The following is a 17308-nucleotide window of genomic DNA, read 5'->3' as shown; positions in this document are numbered from 1 at the left end:
AGTGGCTCATGCTTGTAATCCCAGCACCTTGGGAGGCCGAGGTGGGAGGCTCATGAGGTCAGGAGATCAAGACCATCCTAGCCAACGTGGTGAAACCCTGTCTCTACTAAAAATACAAAAATTAGTCGGGTGTGGTGGCAACGTACCTGTAATCCCAGCTACTCAGGAGGCTGAGGCACAAGAATTACCGGAACCCAGGAGGCAGAGGTTGCAGTGAGCTGAGATCATGCCACTGTACTCCAGCCTGGTGATAGTGCGAGACTCTATCTCAAAAAAAAAAGAAAGAAAGAAAATAACCCTCTTTTAAAAATCACCTACCTGAGCCTGGCAATTCCCGGAAAAATCTGAATACCACCACTGGGGAGCTGAGCTCATCTTCTACCTGGAAGAATGGAAGTCTCATATTAAACTCCAGACACCTTCAAAACAAAATGCTGAGTTCGAAAAATAGGTTAGAGATGCTCTATTTGTAAATAAACACATTAAAAAGTTCAAATATTTCAGCTGCTAGAGAAACAAAAATCAAATTTTTAAAAATAACTCTGAACCAGCCCTGAGAGTCTACTGTGAATTATAAGCTATGTGATACTGGTACATTGAAATTAAAGCAGGAAGAAATTTTAACAAGGGACAAACACAGGTCTAACATTAAAGATTAAAACTAGTAAGAAGCAGTGACATGAGACTCAGTGCTGAGAGAGCCCATGCTTTCAAGAATCCCAGAAATTATGCAGGATTTATTGAAACTTAATTTTTTTTTTTTAAGAGATGGGGTCTTGCTATGTTGTCCAGGCTTGTCTTGAACTCTTGGCCTCAATTAATCCTCCTACTTTGGCCTTCCAAGTATTGCGATTACAGGCATGAGACACCACGCCTGACCAACTAGAATTTTTTTTTTTTTTTTTTTTTTTTTGAGACGGAGTTTCACTCTTGTTACCCAGGCTGGAGTGCAATGGCGCATCTCGGATCACTGCAACCTCCACCTCCTGGGTTCAAGCAAATCTCCTGCCTCGGCCTCCTGAGTAGCTGGGATTACAGGCACGCACCACCATGCCCAGCTAATTTTTTGTATTTTTAGTAGAGATGGGGTTTCACCATGTTGACCAGGATGGTCTTGATCTCTTGACCTCGTGATCCACTCGCCTAGGCCTCCTAAAGTGCTGGGATTACAGGCTTGAGCCACCGTGCCCGGCCGAATTTTTTATATTTATAGAAAAAAAGGGGGAAAACAAGTACTTTGTTCCCCTTTGTAAAACTTTCAGAACAAGATGCAAATCCTGCTGGCAATGTAGACAAGCACAGCTGAGAACTGGATCTATGTATTTTCTAATATATGTGCTTATTATTAAGACAAGCCACAGATGGCTAACTTCATTAGTGAGTTTCCTAACAGATGAAAACCTTCACTACATTATGATAACCCGGCACCAAGTTCCTGTTCTGCATCAAGCAGTATACCCTGACCTGGTCAAGCCCATGGGGTCAGGGTACCGTGAGCAGCCATGTCCTTGGCAGGCTCTGTGGTGCTACAGGGGCGTGTAGGCACCCTGGGGGAGATCTTTAAGCATCCAACAATCCCAGTCCTATAACTCTAGTCATAAAGCTTCTGTTCCAAGGCTCTGAGTGTGATAACTCACTGGCAGGGCCACAACAGGAAACGCTAACTTGGAAAGACAGAAAGTGGTGGCCTAAGATCTTTTCTCCTAACTTTTCAAAGGACTGTGTGTACAGGATTCAGATCAAGCAGGATGTGAATTCTAATGTGTCAGTTATTTACAGAGCCAGTTCCTGTGCTAAGCGACTTCACATCTATCATCTTTAACTTTCACAGAGACAAGTAAAACGTGATACTTTAAAAAGAATGGGCCGGGGCTTAATATTTAAATAGGGGAGCAAGACCAATAAGCAAGCAGGAACAAAAAGGCACCAAAATAATCCACCCATTCTCCCATCCTTAGGAGAAGGCAGAATGAATTGAGTGCCAAGACTTTGATGAGTATTATGATCATCTTTTCTTTCTTTGAACTCAGTAGTCTCAAATGTCAACATGTGTAAGAAATATTTCACAGGGCCAGAGGCACTTCCGGTTCTAGCAATACAGTAGACTGAGCCAATACTGAAATTATCAATTCCGAATATCCAAAATATTGGATTAAATATAACCAAGAACCCAAAAGAGGCTAAAGTACTGCTGGGCTCACACACAAAAAGGTGAATCCACAAAGAAGAAACAGAAAGATGACTGTAAGCTGAACAGCAAGGGGTGGGGAGCATGTCTGGGCTTGGCACTGGGCTTTCTGGGCAAGGGTCTTGGGTAAGGCCTTGACAAAGCTTCTATAGGAAAAAACAAACAGATTTCACTTCAGATAGTAAAAAGTGGATGAAGAAGACCCAGGGGATGGAGTGATGTCTGACAGTAAGTTATCTTAGGGGGTCAGGAAAGGCCTTTCTAAAGAGGTGAGATTTGAATCAGGATCTGAAAGATAAGAAAGCAGTCATTCGAAGAATTGGTGTACCCCATGTAGAAAGGAGACTGTTGGGAGGGTTGAATGAAATACGCATGTCGCACCACGCACACATTTCACAAGCAGCAGCTGGGATGGTGGTGATGCTGCTGCTGCTGATGACAAGCCACAGTGCTTCATGATGTCTGCCGATTACTGCACACTGTACTGAGAAAACAGCCACTGGAAGCAGGGACAGAGCAGGCCTTCTGCCTGGGCCCGTGTGGTCTACAGAGATGCACCGAAACAGCTGGTGATTAACCGGCACCACTGGCTCGCCCGACGTGAGAACGAGGGGGCAGCGTGGACGGGGAAGAGCTGAGTGGGCTCGGCACAGCAGGGGCGGGAAAGCAGACAGGCCCGGCACTGCCTGTATTCCTCACAGCTTGCTCAATCTAGGCCATCATTTGTGTTTCTGTTTGCAATCAGAGGAGTTCAACCAACATCTCTGACAGTGGAACTCGTAGGCCCCGAAAGAAAATGACTCAATGTCATAGGGCCAACCTGTGGCACTGCTAGAAGCAGAGCCTAAGCCTCCTACATTCATTCCTTGATTATCCAGCAGTCCACTTCCTCATCTAAGGCTAGAACCCCAACCCCAGCTACAACTCGGGTCAACTGGCTCAACACTCTAACTCAGAAGGCAATGCAGAGCAGCCACCACCTTACACCAAACCAGTTTTAAAATTCTTCTTCCTTGAGACAGGGTCTCTGTCACCCAAGCTGGAGTGCAGTGGCACAATCTCGGCTCGCCGCAACCTCCACCTCCTGGGTTCAAGCGATTCTTTCACCTCAGCCTCCCCAGTAGCTGAGACCACAGGTGTGTGCCACCACGCCCAGCTACTTTTTGTATTTAAACCAAACCATGTTCTAAAAGAAAAATAAACTCTACTAACTTGAACCCAGAATACACTCATACTAGTTGTAATCTTAACCATACCTTGTAGAATTGTCAAAGAAACACTGAGTGAACCTATCTAAATCAGAATTTGACATTATTTCCTGAAGTTCTAAAATACAATGAAGCAAAACACGGAAACATTAAACCTGAACTGATCCTCACTCTGGCGGTTACCTCTCCTAAATCCTTATTTCCTTGTCTAGTTATGCCTAGGGAGCAATCGCTGCTGGATTCACTTCGGGAAGATACAGCAGAAGACAAGGGCAGGACCATGTGCTTTTCTCTTTCTCTTGCTTCTTGCAAAGGAAAACTCTGACAGCAGAAGGTTTCAGAAAGGGAAGCCCAAAGCACTGTGAGACACAAAGTGAGTTTTCATTTCGGGAAGATGGGTGTGCCAAAAGCCTTGAGCATCTGAAGTCAATGGTATTTACCTCTGTGCAATTCTAAACTTTAACACAATAAATGAAGTATATGAAAATGACCGTAGGAATTAAACATTATGTGGTACAAATTTCTTGACTTCAGGCTCACTGTATAATTAGGTCATAAATATATGCACAATTTTTGTTTTTTTTACTGGAGCTACCACAAATCCACTGAAATGTATCAAATGTGGAGAAAATCATTCTAAGTTGAAGTTTAAAAAAAGTTATTTGTTTTGAAAACAGATGAAATGATCATAGTATACCAAGATCTTGATGTAGTTCACTTTCTTCAAACTTTCCTGCAACCGTTGACTCTGCAAATGACAAAAAATAGCGCATGTAATTTCCTTAGATGAACACAGCACACAAAGAAGCAATGTTTTTAGAAGGGGCTGTGGAGGTCTGCAAACGCGGATCTCAGACAAGAAGTCAAATGCGACTTGGTGGTTTCTAAGTTCAGCCACCCGTTTTTGTATTTCAACATCTGCAAATATTCCCCAATTTTTCATTTGAAAGTTACTTGTAGTAATTCAAGAAAAGCAGCTTCTAGTAAGACACAGGAATCTGTTGTATTTGCAGTGTAAGTCTGTCTTTCATTCAAAAGCTACTGAGTATAAACATGTGCAAGGCACAGTACTGAACACTGGGGGAGACCAATGACAAATGAGAGGCCACGGCACGCTCAGGAGCTGGCAATGGCCGGGCGCGGTGGCTCAAGCCTGTAATCCCAGCACTTTGGGAGGCCGAGGCGGGTGGATCACGAGGTCAAGAGATTGAGACCATCCTGGTCAACATGGTGAAACCCCGTCTCTACTAAAAATACAAAAAATTAGCTAGGCATGGTGGCACGTGCCTGTAATCCCAGCTACTCAGGAGGCTGAGGCAGGAGAATTGCCTGAACCCAGGAGGCGGAGGTTGCGGTGAGCCGAGATCGCGCCATTGCACTCCAGCCTGGGTAACAAGAGCGACACTTCATCTCAAAAAAAAAAAAGAAAACTAATTCTGGTCAGGCGCTGTGGCTCATGTCTGTATGTAATCCCAGCACTTTGGGAGGCCGAGGTGGGTGGATCACAAGGTCAGGAGTTTAAGACCAGCCTGATCAACATGGTGAAACCCCATCTCTACTAAAAATACAAAAATTAGCTGGATGTGGTGGCAGGTGCCTGTAGTCCCAGCTACTCAGGAGGCTGAGACAGGAGAATCACTTTAACCTGGGAGGCAGAGGCTGCAGTGAGCCAAGATCGTGCCACTGTACTCCAGCCTGGGCAACAGAGCAAGACTCCGTCTCAAAAAAAAAAAAAAAAAAAACAACAAAGAAAACTAATTCTGAATATACTGTCATCAGTGGACATTACCTTCTGGTGTATTTGCAGGGATCAAATGAGATGCTGGAAGTACTTCCTGGTGCCTGACACTGAGGTGAATGTTCAAACTACTACAGAAGAGAAAAGAGGAGAGAGAGGGAGAAGAACAGGAAGGAGGAGGATGAGGGGAGAATGCTGATTTCCGCTCTCAGAGAATGTATGCTCCACTGTGGACACTAAGGCATAGATATATACAGATCACCATGTCTGGTAAATGTCCATGCACTTTAACATGCATTTAGCCTGTGAGTCAGCAGCAGGGCAGCATTCAAATCCTCGGGAGTATACAGTTCTGCCTAAAGGAAGATGCCAGAACTGTGGTGACCTCAAGGGTTTGGTAGTTAATGGCATTATTCTCCTGCACTCCACAGCCAAGGGGAATTGAAAAAATCTCCCCTGAGCACCTAAACCATCTCTAAACTAAAGTACTATGGCAATAAAGGCTTATCTTTCCTAAGAGCCACATCTTAAGACATGAGCTAATTAGCACAGTGAGACAGTTTGCAAAAAATGCAGTGCTTTTGTAAATGTGAGCATCAATCTTTATTTTCTTTTGAGACAGGGTCTTACTCTGTCGCCCAGGTTGGAATGGAATAGTGCAGCAGTGCTATTTGGACTCACTGCAATCTTGACCTCCTGGGCTCAAGTGATCTTCCCACCTCAGCCTCCTCAGTAGCTGGGATCACAGGTATGCGCCACTATGCCTGGCTAAATTTTGTATTTTTTGTAGAGATAGGGTTTCACCACATTGCCCAGGCTGGTCTTGAACTCCCGTGCTTAAGTGATCCACCTGCCTTGACCTCCCAAAATGCTGGGATTACAGGCATGAGACATCCTGCCTAGACCAGTGCACAAATCTTAAAACTGTTAAACTATCCTAACTTATCATGAACCAAGGGACCACAGCTAGAGCAGTATGAAATTACTTATTCTTGTGGGTTTCCTTTTTGGGATGGAGTCTCGCTCTGTCGCCCAGGCTGGAGTGCAGTGGCATGATCTTGGCCCACTGCAACCTCTGCCTCCTGGGTTCGAGCAATTCTCCCTATCTCAGCCTCCTGAGTAGCTGGAACTACAGGTACCCACCACCATGCCCAGCTAATTTAACAGAGACAGAGGTCTCACCATGTCAGACAGGCTGGTCTCGAACTCCTGACCTCAGCCTCCCAAAGTGCTGGGATTATAGGCATGAGCCACCGTACCTGGCCTATTTTTCTTAAATAAAGAAATAATACTCGAGGAAGTGCCAACTCCCAAAGAATATATTTAAAACAAAGATTTTCAAGCCTTATGCATAACTTACTATATGAACACACGCTACCGCAAAAGCTCCACCTGTATTTGCTCTTTGAGCCCTCCTAGCAATCCTGTGTCATATGATTTCTATTTCACAGGTAAGAAAATGGAGGTGACACACTTCTGAGCTTAGGCAAGGCTCAGCTCTAACCCTGAGTACACATGACCTTGTTCTTTTGTTTTCTAAATGTTATTTAGAAAAGTCTGAATGTTTATGTCCCTACAAAATTCCTGCACTGATACCTAATCCCATTCCCAAATGAGTTGTGGCGACTGGGAGGTGATTAGGGCATGAGGATGGAGCCCTCATGAATAGGATTAGTGACCTTCTAAAAGAGGCTCAAGAGAGTGCATTTATCCCCTCTGCCACATAAGGCCACATGGAAGGTGGTGTCTATGAGGAACCGGCCCTCACCAGACACGGAATCTCCTGGCACCTTCATCTGAGACTTCTTGCCTCCAGAACTGTAAGCAATAAATTTCTGTTGTTTATAAATTACCCAGTCTAAGGTATTTTGTTACGGAAGCCCGAATGGTCTAAGACACTGAACTACAGCATAATTATGGATTTTTCACAATTCTCTCTCTCTCCTAAAATGGAGAGAGAATTAGAATTGTTTCCAAGAGCCCTGCAAATTGGGAACCCGAGCCAGCTGGTTTTCAAAACATCCATGTCTTCCCTAACTACCTTCTAACCTTCCTATTCCCTCACCGCAGAGACTCGGTCCATCAAGGGCAACGTTCATTCCCCACCCTCCACCTTTCGAATCCTTCTCCACTCCCTTGAAATCATCTGACACTTCTCTTCTGATCCCATGCTGACAATGCCTTTTCATCTTAGTTCATCTGCATACAAATGCTGGGACAACCCAGCAGTTTCTCCCAGAACTTTGAAAAAGAAACATATACATGCAGGGTGATTAGTCACTGCCTCACCAGACAGTGAGGCTCTGGATGGAAGGTACAGAAATGAGATGTTTTTCTGTCTCTGCTTTGGCCAAGGAGTCTTTCTCTGACTCTTTTAAATGTCAGGCTACTCACCAGTTGACAGGCATGCTTGATTCTTTCCACAATCCCATCAAGTCCCAAGTATTGTAAAGATAACCACAGAGGCAGAGCACGGAGTTTGTCTGCGGGCTTATTTGATGTAAGACCAGCAACTAAAGTCTAAAAAAGCCAAAAGAGGTTTATTAATCAAAGCCATTGCAATCTCAAAATATAACCAGCCAGCTACCATTTGCTACCCACCTAGTATGAGCTAGATCCCATACTAGTGACTTGGCTTGCATTATCCATTTGATCTTCCAATAACTCTGAGTTAAATAGTCTATGTAACTTCACTCAGAGCCCTTGGTTTGTCTGAGGATTCACAGTAAGACAGTGGCAAAGCCAGGGTAAAAATCCCAGTGGGTCACATCCCAGAGCCCAGCCATTCAAAAGACTCCCCACTTTGATGGTAGCTCTGCATATCCTCAAACAGCTGGCCATTATTAGCTGAGCAACATGGCAGACAGTGTTTTAGCAGAAAACACTTAAACCTTATTTTCACAGTGGCCTGTTATCAAGAACCATGCTATTATTATTATTATTATTATTTTTTTGGTGACAGGGTTTCATTTTCGTTCTGTCACCCAGGCTGGAGTGCAGTGGTGCAATCACAGCTCACTATAGCCTTGCTCTCCATGGCTCAATCAGTCCTCCCACTTTAGCCTCCTGAGCAGCTGGGACTACATGCTCACATCACCATGCCTGGCTAATTCTATTGTATTTTTTTGTAGGGATGGGGTTTCACCATGTTGCCCAGGCTGGTATCAATCTCTTGGGCTCAAGCGATCTGCCCACCTCATCCCTGCAAAGTGCTGGGATTACAGGCATGGGCCACCACATCCAGCCCACAACTATGATTTAAAAAAGAAAACATGTGGCCAGGCGCAGTGGCTCAAGCCTGTAATCCCAACACTTTGGGAGGACAAGGCAGGCAGATCAGGAGGTCGGGAGTTTGAGACCAACTAAACCAACATGGTGAAACTTTGCCTCTACTAAAAATACAAAATAAGCCAGATGTGGTGGCACATGCCTGTAATCCCAGTTGCTTGGAGGACTAAGGCAGAAGAATTGCCTGAACCCAGAAGGTAGACGCTGCGGTGAACCAAGATCATCTCACCACTGCACTGCAGCCTGGCCGACAGAGCGAGACTCCATATCCAAAAAAACACCTGTTGGACAATGTGGATCAGGAGGCTTAAAATTCCCCCACTCAGTAATTCCACAACTGGGAACCTATTCTAAGGAAATATCAGAAACACAGAAAGATGTTCACGGCCTCATTATTTCAATAACAAAAATCTGAAAACATCCTAAAAGTTCATAAATGGAGAATAGTTAAATTGTGACAGAATACTATACAATCATAAAATGTCACTAAAAAGTTTCATGCTACAAATTTCTTTTTAAAAAATGAAACAGAAGTGAAACTAAGGATGTTTTTCACTTTTTCCCGTATTTTTCTGTATTTGGACCCCACAGCCAAATAATGTGTGCTCCGTCCCCAGTGAAGGGAAGCATACCAATGCAGGGTCGTCGTGCTTATACAGTGTCACTGCAGGAACAGCTGGCAAACCCAGCCACGGACCTGGAGTCATCGTCATGCTATCACATTTGGTTGCAGCCTACCAAAACAAGAACAACTCTTGGTTAGATGATCAGAACACATAAACCCATCACCCTCCTCCATTCATAAAAACTGTGAAGAGCCACCAGGGATTGAGTGATTTTTAAATTCCTTCTTACAAATACCAATATTCAGTAAATCAACAACATACCAGCACTGACGAGGAGACGTAACCTAGAGCCAATGTTGCCAGATTCACGCTGGAAGAAAAAACACCAGTCTAAGAACTAATTATTTACTGTTGCTTATTCACTACGTACTTAAAAAAATAAAGGCTGAGCTGTTGCAAGGTGACATTTAAGTATCTTTTTAATGTGTTATTAGCTTTTATAACAGCAACAGAAGATGTGGTTTATACAAATTCAGGAAAATATTGAAAATGCACTTTAATGGAAACATGTTTCAGGAATTACCCCTGCTCATTTAGTACAAGAGGACTATTATTCTCTTTCACAGATCCCATTTTCCAGTCATCATTCTTTACTTAGGGATAAAAAACAAACCTCCCTGTATGATGTGGTGGATATGGCCTACTCTGGCCGCCTCACTTCCATTCCCCCTGCTTCTCTTAACGGCCCTCCAACAGCTTTCTGGGGCGCCACTCCCATTTCCTCTAGCAGAACATGCGCTTTGCGGGAAGGAGACAGCACTACCTGCTCCAGAGGAGAGCAAAGAACCTGAATTATCAGAGGATTCTTTCTCGCTAGCCACAGTGGCCAGTTCAGTATGAGCCTTCAGTTGGGACTTCCAGCTGACCACGAGGCTGGAAAGAAGACTGAAGTTTCTGCAGCTACTTTGCACTGTAACAAGAAGGTCTGTCCACAGACAGAGGAAACAGTGCCTGTGACTGGGGGAGCAGAGGTGGGAGGAAGACACTGAATCCTGGCTGACGTCATGCCTGAGGCCAGTCTTAACACTAGTCTTTGTAGTTATGTGAGCCAATAAAATCTCTTTGTGCTTAAGCCAATTTGGGTTATTTTGTAACCTGTGGCCCAAGAGCCCTTTGTGACAAACATCACCACAAAGTGAGAACCTGGCTGTCCAGTCCTCACGAGGACTCTGTGCAGGCCCAATGGGAGCCACCAGCCTCACCGCCGGCTTACCCCTCTACGTGAAGCCATATGCCATACTGCTCACAGAGTTCCTTCAATCGCCCGATCTTGTCTGTGTGTCCTACTGCTGCAGTTCCTAGGATAAAACAAATAAAAGGAACGAACATTTTCTAAGGCTTTATACCTTAAGCACTTTTATACACATTACCTCCCTAGGAGGGAAGTGAATTATATCCCTATTTTACTGTGATTTTCTTTGTGGAAGGACTTAAATGTTTGCAAGCTGATTTATTACAAGTTTTGAAGAGTATGTAAACTCTATTACATGCATCTAATTGTGTTATTGTAATCTTTTATATACTTCTTTTCTATCTACTTGATCTGCTGACCCATGAGAAATCTATTCCAATCTTCCACTGAGACTGTGAGTTTGTCAATCTATACTTGTATTCCATTAGACTTTTCCTTTAGCTTTCCTTTATATATTTCAAAGTTATGTTCACCAGCATTCCTGTTATTTCTTTTAGGAGATTACATCTTTCATCAATATGAAGTCTATTTTATCCCACACTAATATTGCTATGGTACTTTCATTTTGTCAGCATTTGTTCAAGATAAACTTTTCCACCATTCTATTTTATTGTCATTTTCCAGATTATTTTGATTTAGATATGCCCTTTACAAAAACATATAGGTAAATTTGTTTTTTTTTCCACCCAGGATTTTTGTAATATAGAACATGCATTTGTCCTGAAGCCAGCTTATGCATATTAAGCACTTTAAGCCACTCCCTTGGTGACTGACTGCACTGAAGATCTTGCTAGGGAGACCCCTTTACAGAGAAAGCTTAGGTGAAACGTGGAGTCATGCACTCCCCCAACTGTCCTCGATTTTCAGTTAGCAGCAAGCCAACTAATAAAGATTTCAAACGCTCACCAACAACCTCAACAAACACAGGTAAAGAAACTGGTTCTTTTGTAAGGTCTATGACAGGAAAAGGGCTAAAACCTTTTTCCCCTTCACACCTAAATCTACCTCAAATTAAAAAAAAAAACAAAAAAAAACTTAACAGACACATTTGGTTTAGGTGAAACATGATCAAACACCAATGCATGGGTTGTGCCAAAAGGCCCTTCCAGCAAAATAAAAGCGTATATACTGCTGTGCGTTAGTGCCTGGACCGCATTCAGATTCTCTTTTCGTATTTCTGGGCAACATCTGCTGACTAACCCTTGAGATGTGTCTTCTGGCACCTGCAGCATAATCACACTGGCAAGTCACTTGGTCACATGCCAACTGCAGCCCTCTAGTTTATCACGTTGACTGAATATAAGTGAATTTGTGTTTTTAAACAGTAGTAAGTCAGGCAGGAAGTGATGGTTTTCCTGCTGGCAATAAAGTGAATATTTACGTGGCTTTTTTTTTTTTTTTTTTTTGGAGACGGAGTCTCGATCTATTGCCCAGGCTGGAATGCAGTGGCATGATTTCAGCTCACTACAATCTCCACCTCCTGGGTTCAATCTATTTTCCTGCCTCAGCCTCCTAAGGAGCTGATATTATAGGCACCTGCCACCACACTGGCTAAATACACACACACACACACACACACACACACACACACACACGCTTTTTTTTTTGAGATGGGGTCTCGCTCTGTCACCAGGCTGGGGAGCAGTGGCGCGCTCTCAGCTCACTGCAACCTCTGCCTCCTGGGTTCGAGCAATTCTCCTGCCTCAGCCTCCTCAGTAGCTGGGACTACAGGCGCAGGCTACCACGCCCAGCTAATTTTTGTATTTTTTAGTAGAGACAAGGTTTCATCATGTTGGCCAGGATGGTCTTGATCTCTTGACCTTGTGATCTGCCCATCTAGGCCTCCCAAAGTGCTGGAATTACAGGTGTGAGCCACCATGCCTGGACTAATTTTTTTTTTTTTTTTTTTGAGATGGAGTTTCGCTCTTGTTACCCAGGCTGGAGTGCAATGGTGCCATCTCAGCTCACCGCAACCTCCGCCTCCTGGGTTCAGGCAATTCTCCTGCCGCAGCCTCCTGAGTAGCTGGGATTACAGGCATGCACCACCATGCCCAGCTAATTTTTTGTATTTTTAGTAGAGACAGGGTTTCACCATTTTGGCCAGGCTTGTCTCAAACTCCTGATCTCAGGTGATCCTTCCGCCTTGGCCTCTCAAACTGCTGGGATTACAGGCATGAGCCACCACGGCCAGCCTAAATAAGCAGTTTTATTGTAGTATGTTTACAGGCAATAAAACTCACATAAGTATACAGTCCAATGAGTTTTGACAAATATATAGAGCATGTAACCACCAACATAATCAAGATTCAGAATATTTCCATCACCCCTCAAATACTTCCATCAACCCCCAAATCCCTCATCCCCACTCCAATTACCCTTTTCCCGACTCCTCACTGGCCCCAGAAAATCCTGATGTGCTTGTCACTGTAGTTTTGCCTTTTCTAGAATTTCTTATCACTGGAATAATATATTAGGTAACTTTTTATCTGTCTTTTTGTATATGCTTTTAAAATTCATCCGTGCTAATATGTGTATCAGTAGTTCTATTTACTACCTGGCTAATGTTTGGTATTTTTTTGTAGAGATTTCCTAAGGGTTTTGCCACATTGCCCAGGCTGGTCTTGAACACCTGAAGGCAAGTGATCCTGCCGTCTCAATCTCCCAAAGTATTGCGATTACAGGCATGAGTCACTTTTAATTTCTCCATTCTAACAGGCATGTAGTAGTACCTCATTTCGATCTTAATTTGCATTTCTCTAATGGCTAACGATGTTAAGCATCTTTTTAAGTGCTTACACATTTTCATTTTCTTTAGTGAAGCATCTGCTCAAATCTTTTGTTCATTTAAAAAATTGTATTGTGGGCCAGGCACAGTGGCTCATGCCTGTAATCCTGGCATTTTGGGAGGCCGAGGTGGATGGATACCTGAGATCACAAGTACGAGACCAGCCTGGCCAACATGGTAAAATCCCATCTCTACCAAAAATACAAAAAAAATTAGCTAGGTGTGGTGGTGCATGCCTGTAATCCCAGTTACTTGGGAGGCTAATGCAGAAGAATCGCGTGAACTCACGAGTTGCAGTGAGCCGAAACTGTACTACTGCATTCCAGTCTGGGCAACAGAATGAGACTCGATCTAAAAAAAAAAAAATTGTATTGCTAGTCTCCTTATTGAGTTATAACAGTTCTTTATGTATTTTAGATACAAGTTGTCAAAAAATGTCTTGTAGCTTCTCAGGAAAAGACTGAAAATGAAATTTAAAACAGACAGGCAAGGTCGGGCTCATGCCTATAATCTCAGCACTTTGGGAGGCTGAGACGGGTGGATCACGAGGTCAAGAGATGGGAGACCATCGTGGTCAACATGGTGAAACCCTGTCTCTACTAAAAATACAAAAATTAGCTAGGCATGGTGGTACACGCCTGTAGTCCCAGCTACTCGGGAGGCTGAGACAGGAGAATTGCTTGAAACCAGGAGGCGGAGGTTGTGGTGAACCAAGATCGTGCCATTGCACTCCAGCCTGGGTAACAAGAGCGAAACTCTGTCTCAAAAAAAAAAAAAAAAAACAGACAGGCCTGGCACAGTGGCTGGCCGGGTGTGTGGTGTGGTGGCTCACACCTGTAATCCCATCATTTTGGGAGGTCAAGGCAGGTGAATCACCTGAGGTCAAAAGTTCGAGACCAGCCTGACCAACATGGTGAAACCCCATCTCTACCAAAAATATGAATAATAGCCAGGCGTGGCCTCTAATCCCAGCTACTCAGGAGGGTAAGGCAGGTGAATTGCTTAATTCTGGGAGGTGGAGGTTATGGTGAGTTAAGGTTACCCCACTGCGCTCCAGCCTGGGTGGAAGAACAAGACTCAATCTCAAAAAAAAATTAAAAATAAAAATTTAAAAAGAAAAAAATGTTTTGCAAATATTTCTCCCAGTCTTTAACTTGTCTTTCATTTTCTTAACAGGGGCTTTCAAACAGCAAATGCTTGCCGGGCGCGGTGGCTCAAGCCTGTAATCCCAGCACTTTGGGAGGCCGAGGTGGGTGGATCACGAGGTCGAGAGATCGAGACCATCCTGGTCAACATGTGAAACCCCGTCTCTACTAAAAATACAAAAAAACTAGCTGGGCGTGGTGGCGCGTGCCTGTAATCCCAGCTACTCAGGAGGCTGAGGCAGGAGAATTGCCTGAGCCCAGGAGGCGGAGGTTGCGATGAGCCGAGATCGCGCCATTGCACTCCAGCCTGGGTAACAAGAGCAAAACTCCGTCTCAAAAAAAAAAAAAAAGAAAAAAAAAAAAAAAACAGCAAATCCTTTTAATTTCCGATAAAGTGCAATTTATGGTTCACAGGTTTTGTGTCCTAAGAAATGTAACCTAAGGTCACAAACATCTCCTGTATTTTCTTTGAGACATTTTATTGTCTTCAGTCTATGCTTAGGTTGATGAACCATTATACTTAATTTTTATATATACAAAGAATGAGATAAAGGTTAAGATTCAGCTTTTTCCCATATGAATATCAAATTGCTGTAAGACCACTGATGGAAAAAGACTGTCTTTTCTCCCTTGAATTACATAGGTATCTATAAAAAACTTAAGTGACCATATATGTTGTATGAGCCTATTTCTGAATTCTCTATTCTCTTTGATTACTCACAGTCTTACCTGTAGCTTTATAAAAAGTCTTGAAGTATGACAGGATAAGTCTTCCAATTTTGTTCTTTTTCAAAATTCTTTGGGCTATTCCTAGATCCCTTGTATTTCTATAAAACTTTAGAATTAGCTCATCAATTTCTACAATAACTTGTAGGCTGTTGACGTTCTTTTTTTTTTTTTAAGACAAAGTTTTGCTCCTGCTGCCCAGGCTGGAGTACAATGGTTCCATCTCAGCTCATTGCAACCGCCACTCCCCAGGTTCAAGCAATTCTGTCTCAGCCTACCTAGTAGTTGGGATTACAAACACATGCCACTATGCTCAGTAAAGACAGGGTTTCATCATACTGGTCAGGCTGGTCTCAAACTCTTGACCTCAGGTGATCCACCCACCTCAGCCTCCAAAAGTGCTGGGATTACAGGCCTGAGCCACTGCACCTGGCCACCTGTTGAGATTTTAATAGGGATTGAGTTGACTCTACAGGTGAGTTTGCGAAGAACTGACTTAATACTTAGTCTTCGAACACATGTATGGCATAGCATTCTTGAGTCTTCTTGAATTTCTCTCAGTAACATTCTTAGTTTTTAATGTTCAGATCTTGCATGTATTTTGTTAAATTTATCCACAAATTTTTCATGTTTTTTGATGCCATTATAAATGACATTTTAAATAAAATTTTCAATTGTTCTTTGTTAGTATATAAAAATCCAGAAAGCAGGATAGATTTTCTAATATTAGTTCCAGGAGCTTTTCTTTAGTTTTCTTAGGACCTTCCATCTATACAATCATGCCTGCAAACACAGTTTTACTTCTTCCTTTCTAATCTGTATGTCATTTATTTTTCTTGCCTATTTCACTTAATTTCAAGTATGATGCTGAATACAATAAATGCAGCAGAAAGTGGTAGTTGCCCTGCCACCTGTAAGGTAGATATTTAAGTGAGAGAGACTTTATGAATTTTCTCATTTAATTTTTACAACAATCTTACAATGCCAGTATAATTATTTTTATTTATTTATTGAGATGGGGTCTTGCTATGTTACCCAGGCTGGTATTCAACTTCTGGGCTTAAGCCAACATCCTGCTTATCTCCTGAGTAGGGGGACTATAGGCATGTGCCACCACACCTGGCTTAAAGTGTCATTTTAAATTCAGACTGGGCGCAGTGGCTCACGCCTATAATCCCAGCATTTTGGGAGGCTGAGGTGGGCAGATCACCTGAGGTCAGGAGACCAGACTGGCCAACATGGTAAAACCCTATCTGTACTAAAAATACAAGAAATTAGCTGGGCATGGTGGCACGCACCTGCAATCTCAGCTACTCAGGAGGCTGGGGCAGGAAAATCACTTGAACCTGGGAGGCAGAGACTGCAATGAGCTGAGATTGCACCACTGCACTCCAGCCTGGGCAACAGAGTGAGACAATGGCTCACAAAAATAAAATAAAATTCAGTTTAGAACAGAGAAAGGAAGTACATGAAGGAGAAGATAGAGAAGCATTTACAATCTAAGTGAAAAAGTATACATACACATAAAATAACTTTCAAAACAAACCAATGATTAAAGAAAATCTAATGAGCCAACTTTACTATTACAATTTTTACTACTATGTGGATACAGACTATCTTAAACATGTGGCACACAAACATTCCTTAAGACTTTTTTTTTCTGGTTGAGAAGAAGTCTTGTTCTATTGCCAAGCTGAAATGCAGTGGCACAATCTCAGCTCAATGCAACCTCCACCACCCGGGTTCAAGGGATTCCCCTGCCTCTGCCTTCCAAGTAGCTGGGATTACAGGTAAAAACCACCATGCCTGGCTAATTTTTTATTCTTTTTTCTTTTAGTAGAGACAGGGTTTCACCATGTTGGCCAGGATGGTCTTGATCTCCTAACCTCGTGATCTTCCTGCTTTAGCCTCCCAAAGTACTGGGATTACAGGTGTGAGCCACCCCTGCCTGGCTAAGACTTTATCTTTTATAGGCTAAGCACTTAGTCTCACTTTAGTTGGTGTTATGTGCCAGTAATATATAAAAAAATATATTATGTAAATATATATTTTGAATATATATAATATATACATTTAAATATATATAATATATATATATTCACTCCTATATATTCAAAATGGTAGATTCAGCATCATGCTACCTACCGGCATTTGCAACAAGCAACAGGGGCAGTCTTCCTCGTTCTACATCATCTTTAATCAGTTTCTCCAGGAAGGCAACATCCTGGAACCAAAACAAACCATTAAAAAATGAGGTGCCCAATATAAAAGCTCTAAAATGAAAAACTATGACTTATAAAAGAAGCAGATAACTCTCAAAAGTAATCAGTCAAATCAATTCTTATTCTTGACAATTTTTCTGTTTTCTGTCATCATAGATGTGAAAATCAATTTTCATTGAAGACTAGAAAA

At 42.8% G+C, this 17308-nt stretch overlaps 1 protein-coding gene and 1 long non-coding RNA gene across 3 annotated transcripts in view; one reads left to right on the top strand and one right to left on the bottom strand.

Annotated features, from left to right (window-relative positions):
* Positions 1-17308, bottom strand: part of PDXDC1 (pyridoxal dependent decarboxylase domain containing 1) — a 66796-nt gene that overhangs the window by 12737 nt on the left and 36751 nt on the right. For both annotated transcript variants that reach the window (XM_003928756.4, XM_074382201.1), the window contains exons 8-14: positions 17042-17120; positions 10262-10346; positions 9310-9358; positions 9055-9156; positions 7529-7654; positions 4094-4144; positions 319-382 (exon numbers count right to left, since the gene is read on the bottom strand). In XM_003928756.4, the coding sequence (XP_003928805.1) occupies positions 319-382; positions 4094-4144; positions 7529-7654; positions 9055-9156; positions 9310-9358; positions 10262-10346; positions 17042-17120 (556 nt within the window). The remainder of the gene's footprint in view (positions 1-318; positions 383-4093; positions 4145-7528; positions 7655-9054; positions 9157-9309; positions 9359-10261; positions 10347-17041; positions 17121-17308) is intronic.
* LOC141580567 (uncharacterized) lies at positions 380-6157 on the top strand. Its single transcript, XR_012512808.1, has 2 exons — positions 380-3769; positions 5204-6157. It is a non-coding gene; the product is annotated as an uncharacterized LOC141580567 (long non-coding RNA).

This window comes from Saimiri boliviensis, chromosome 12 (assembly GCF_048565385.1).
Source record: "Saimiri boliviensis isolate mSaiBol1 chromosome 12, mSaiBol1.pri, whole genome shotgun sequence".
Lineage (NCBI taxonomy): Eukaryota > Metazoa > Chordata > Mammalia > Primates > Cebidae > Saimiri > Saimiri boliviensis.
This window is presented reverse-complemented; position numbering and strand designations above follow the sequence as displayed.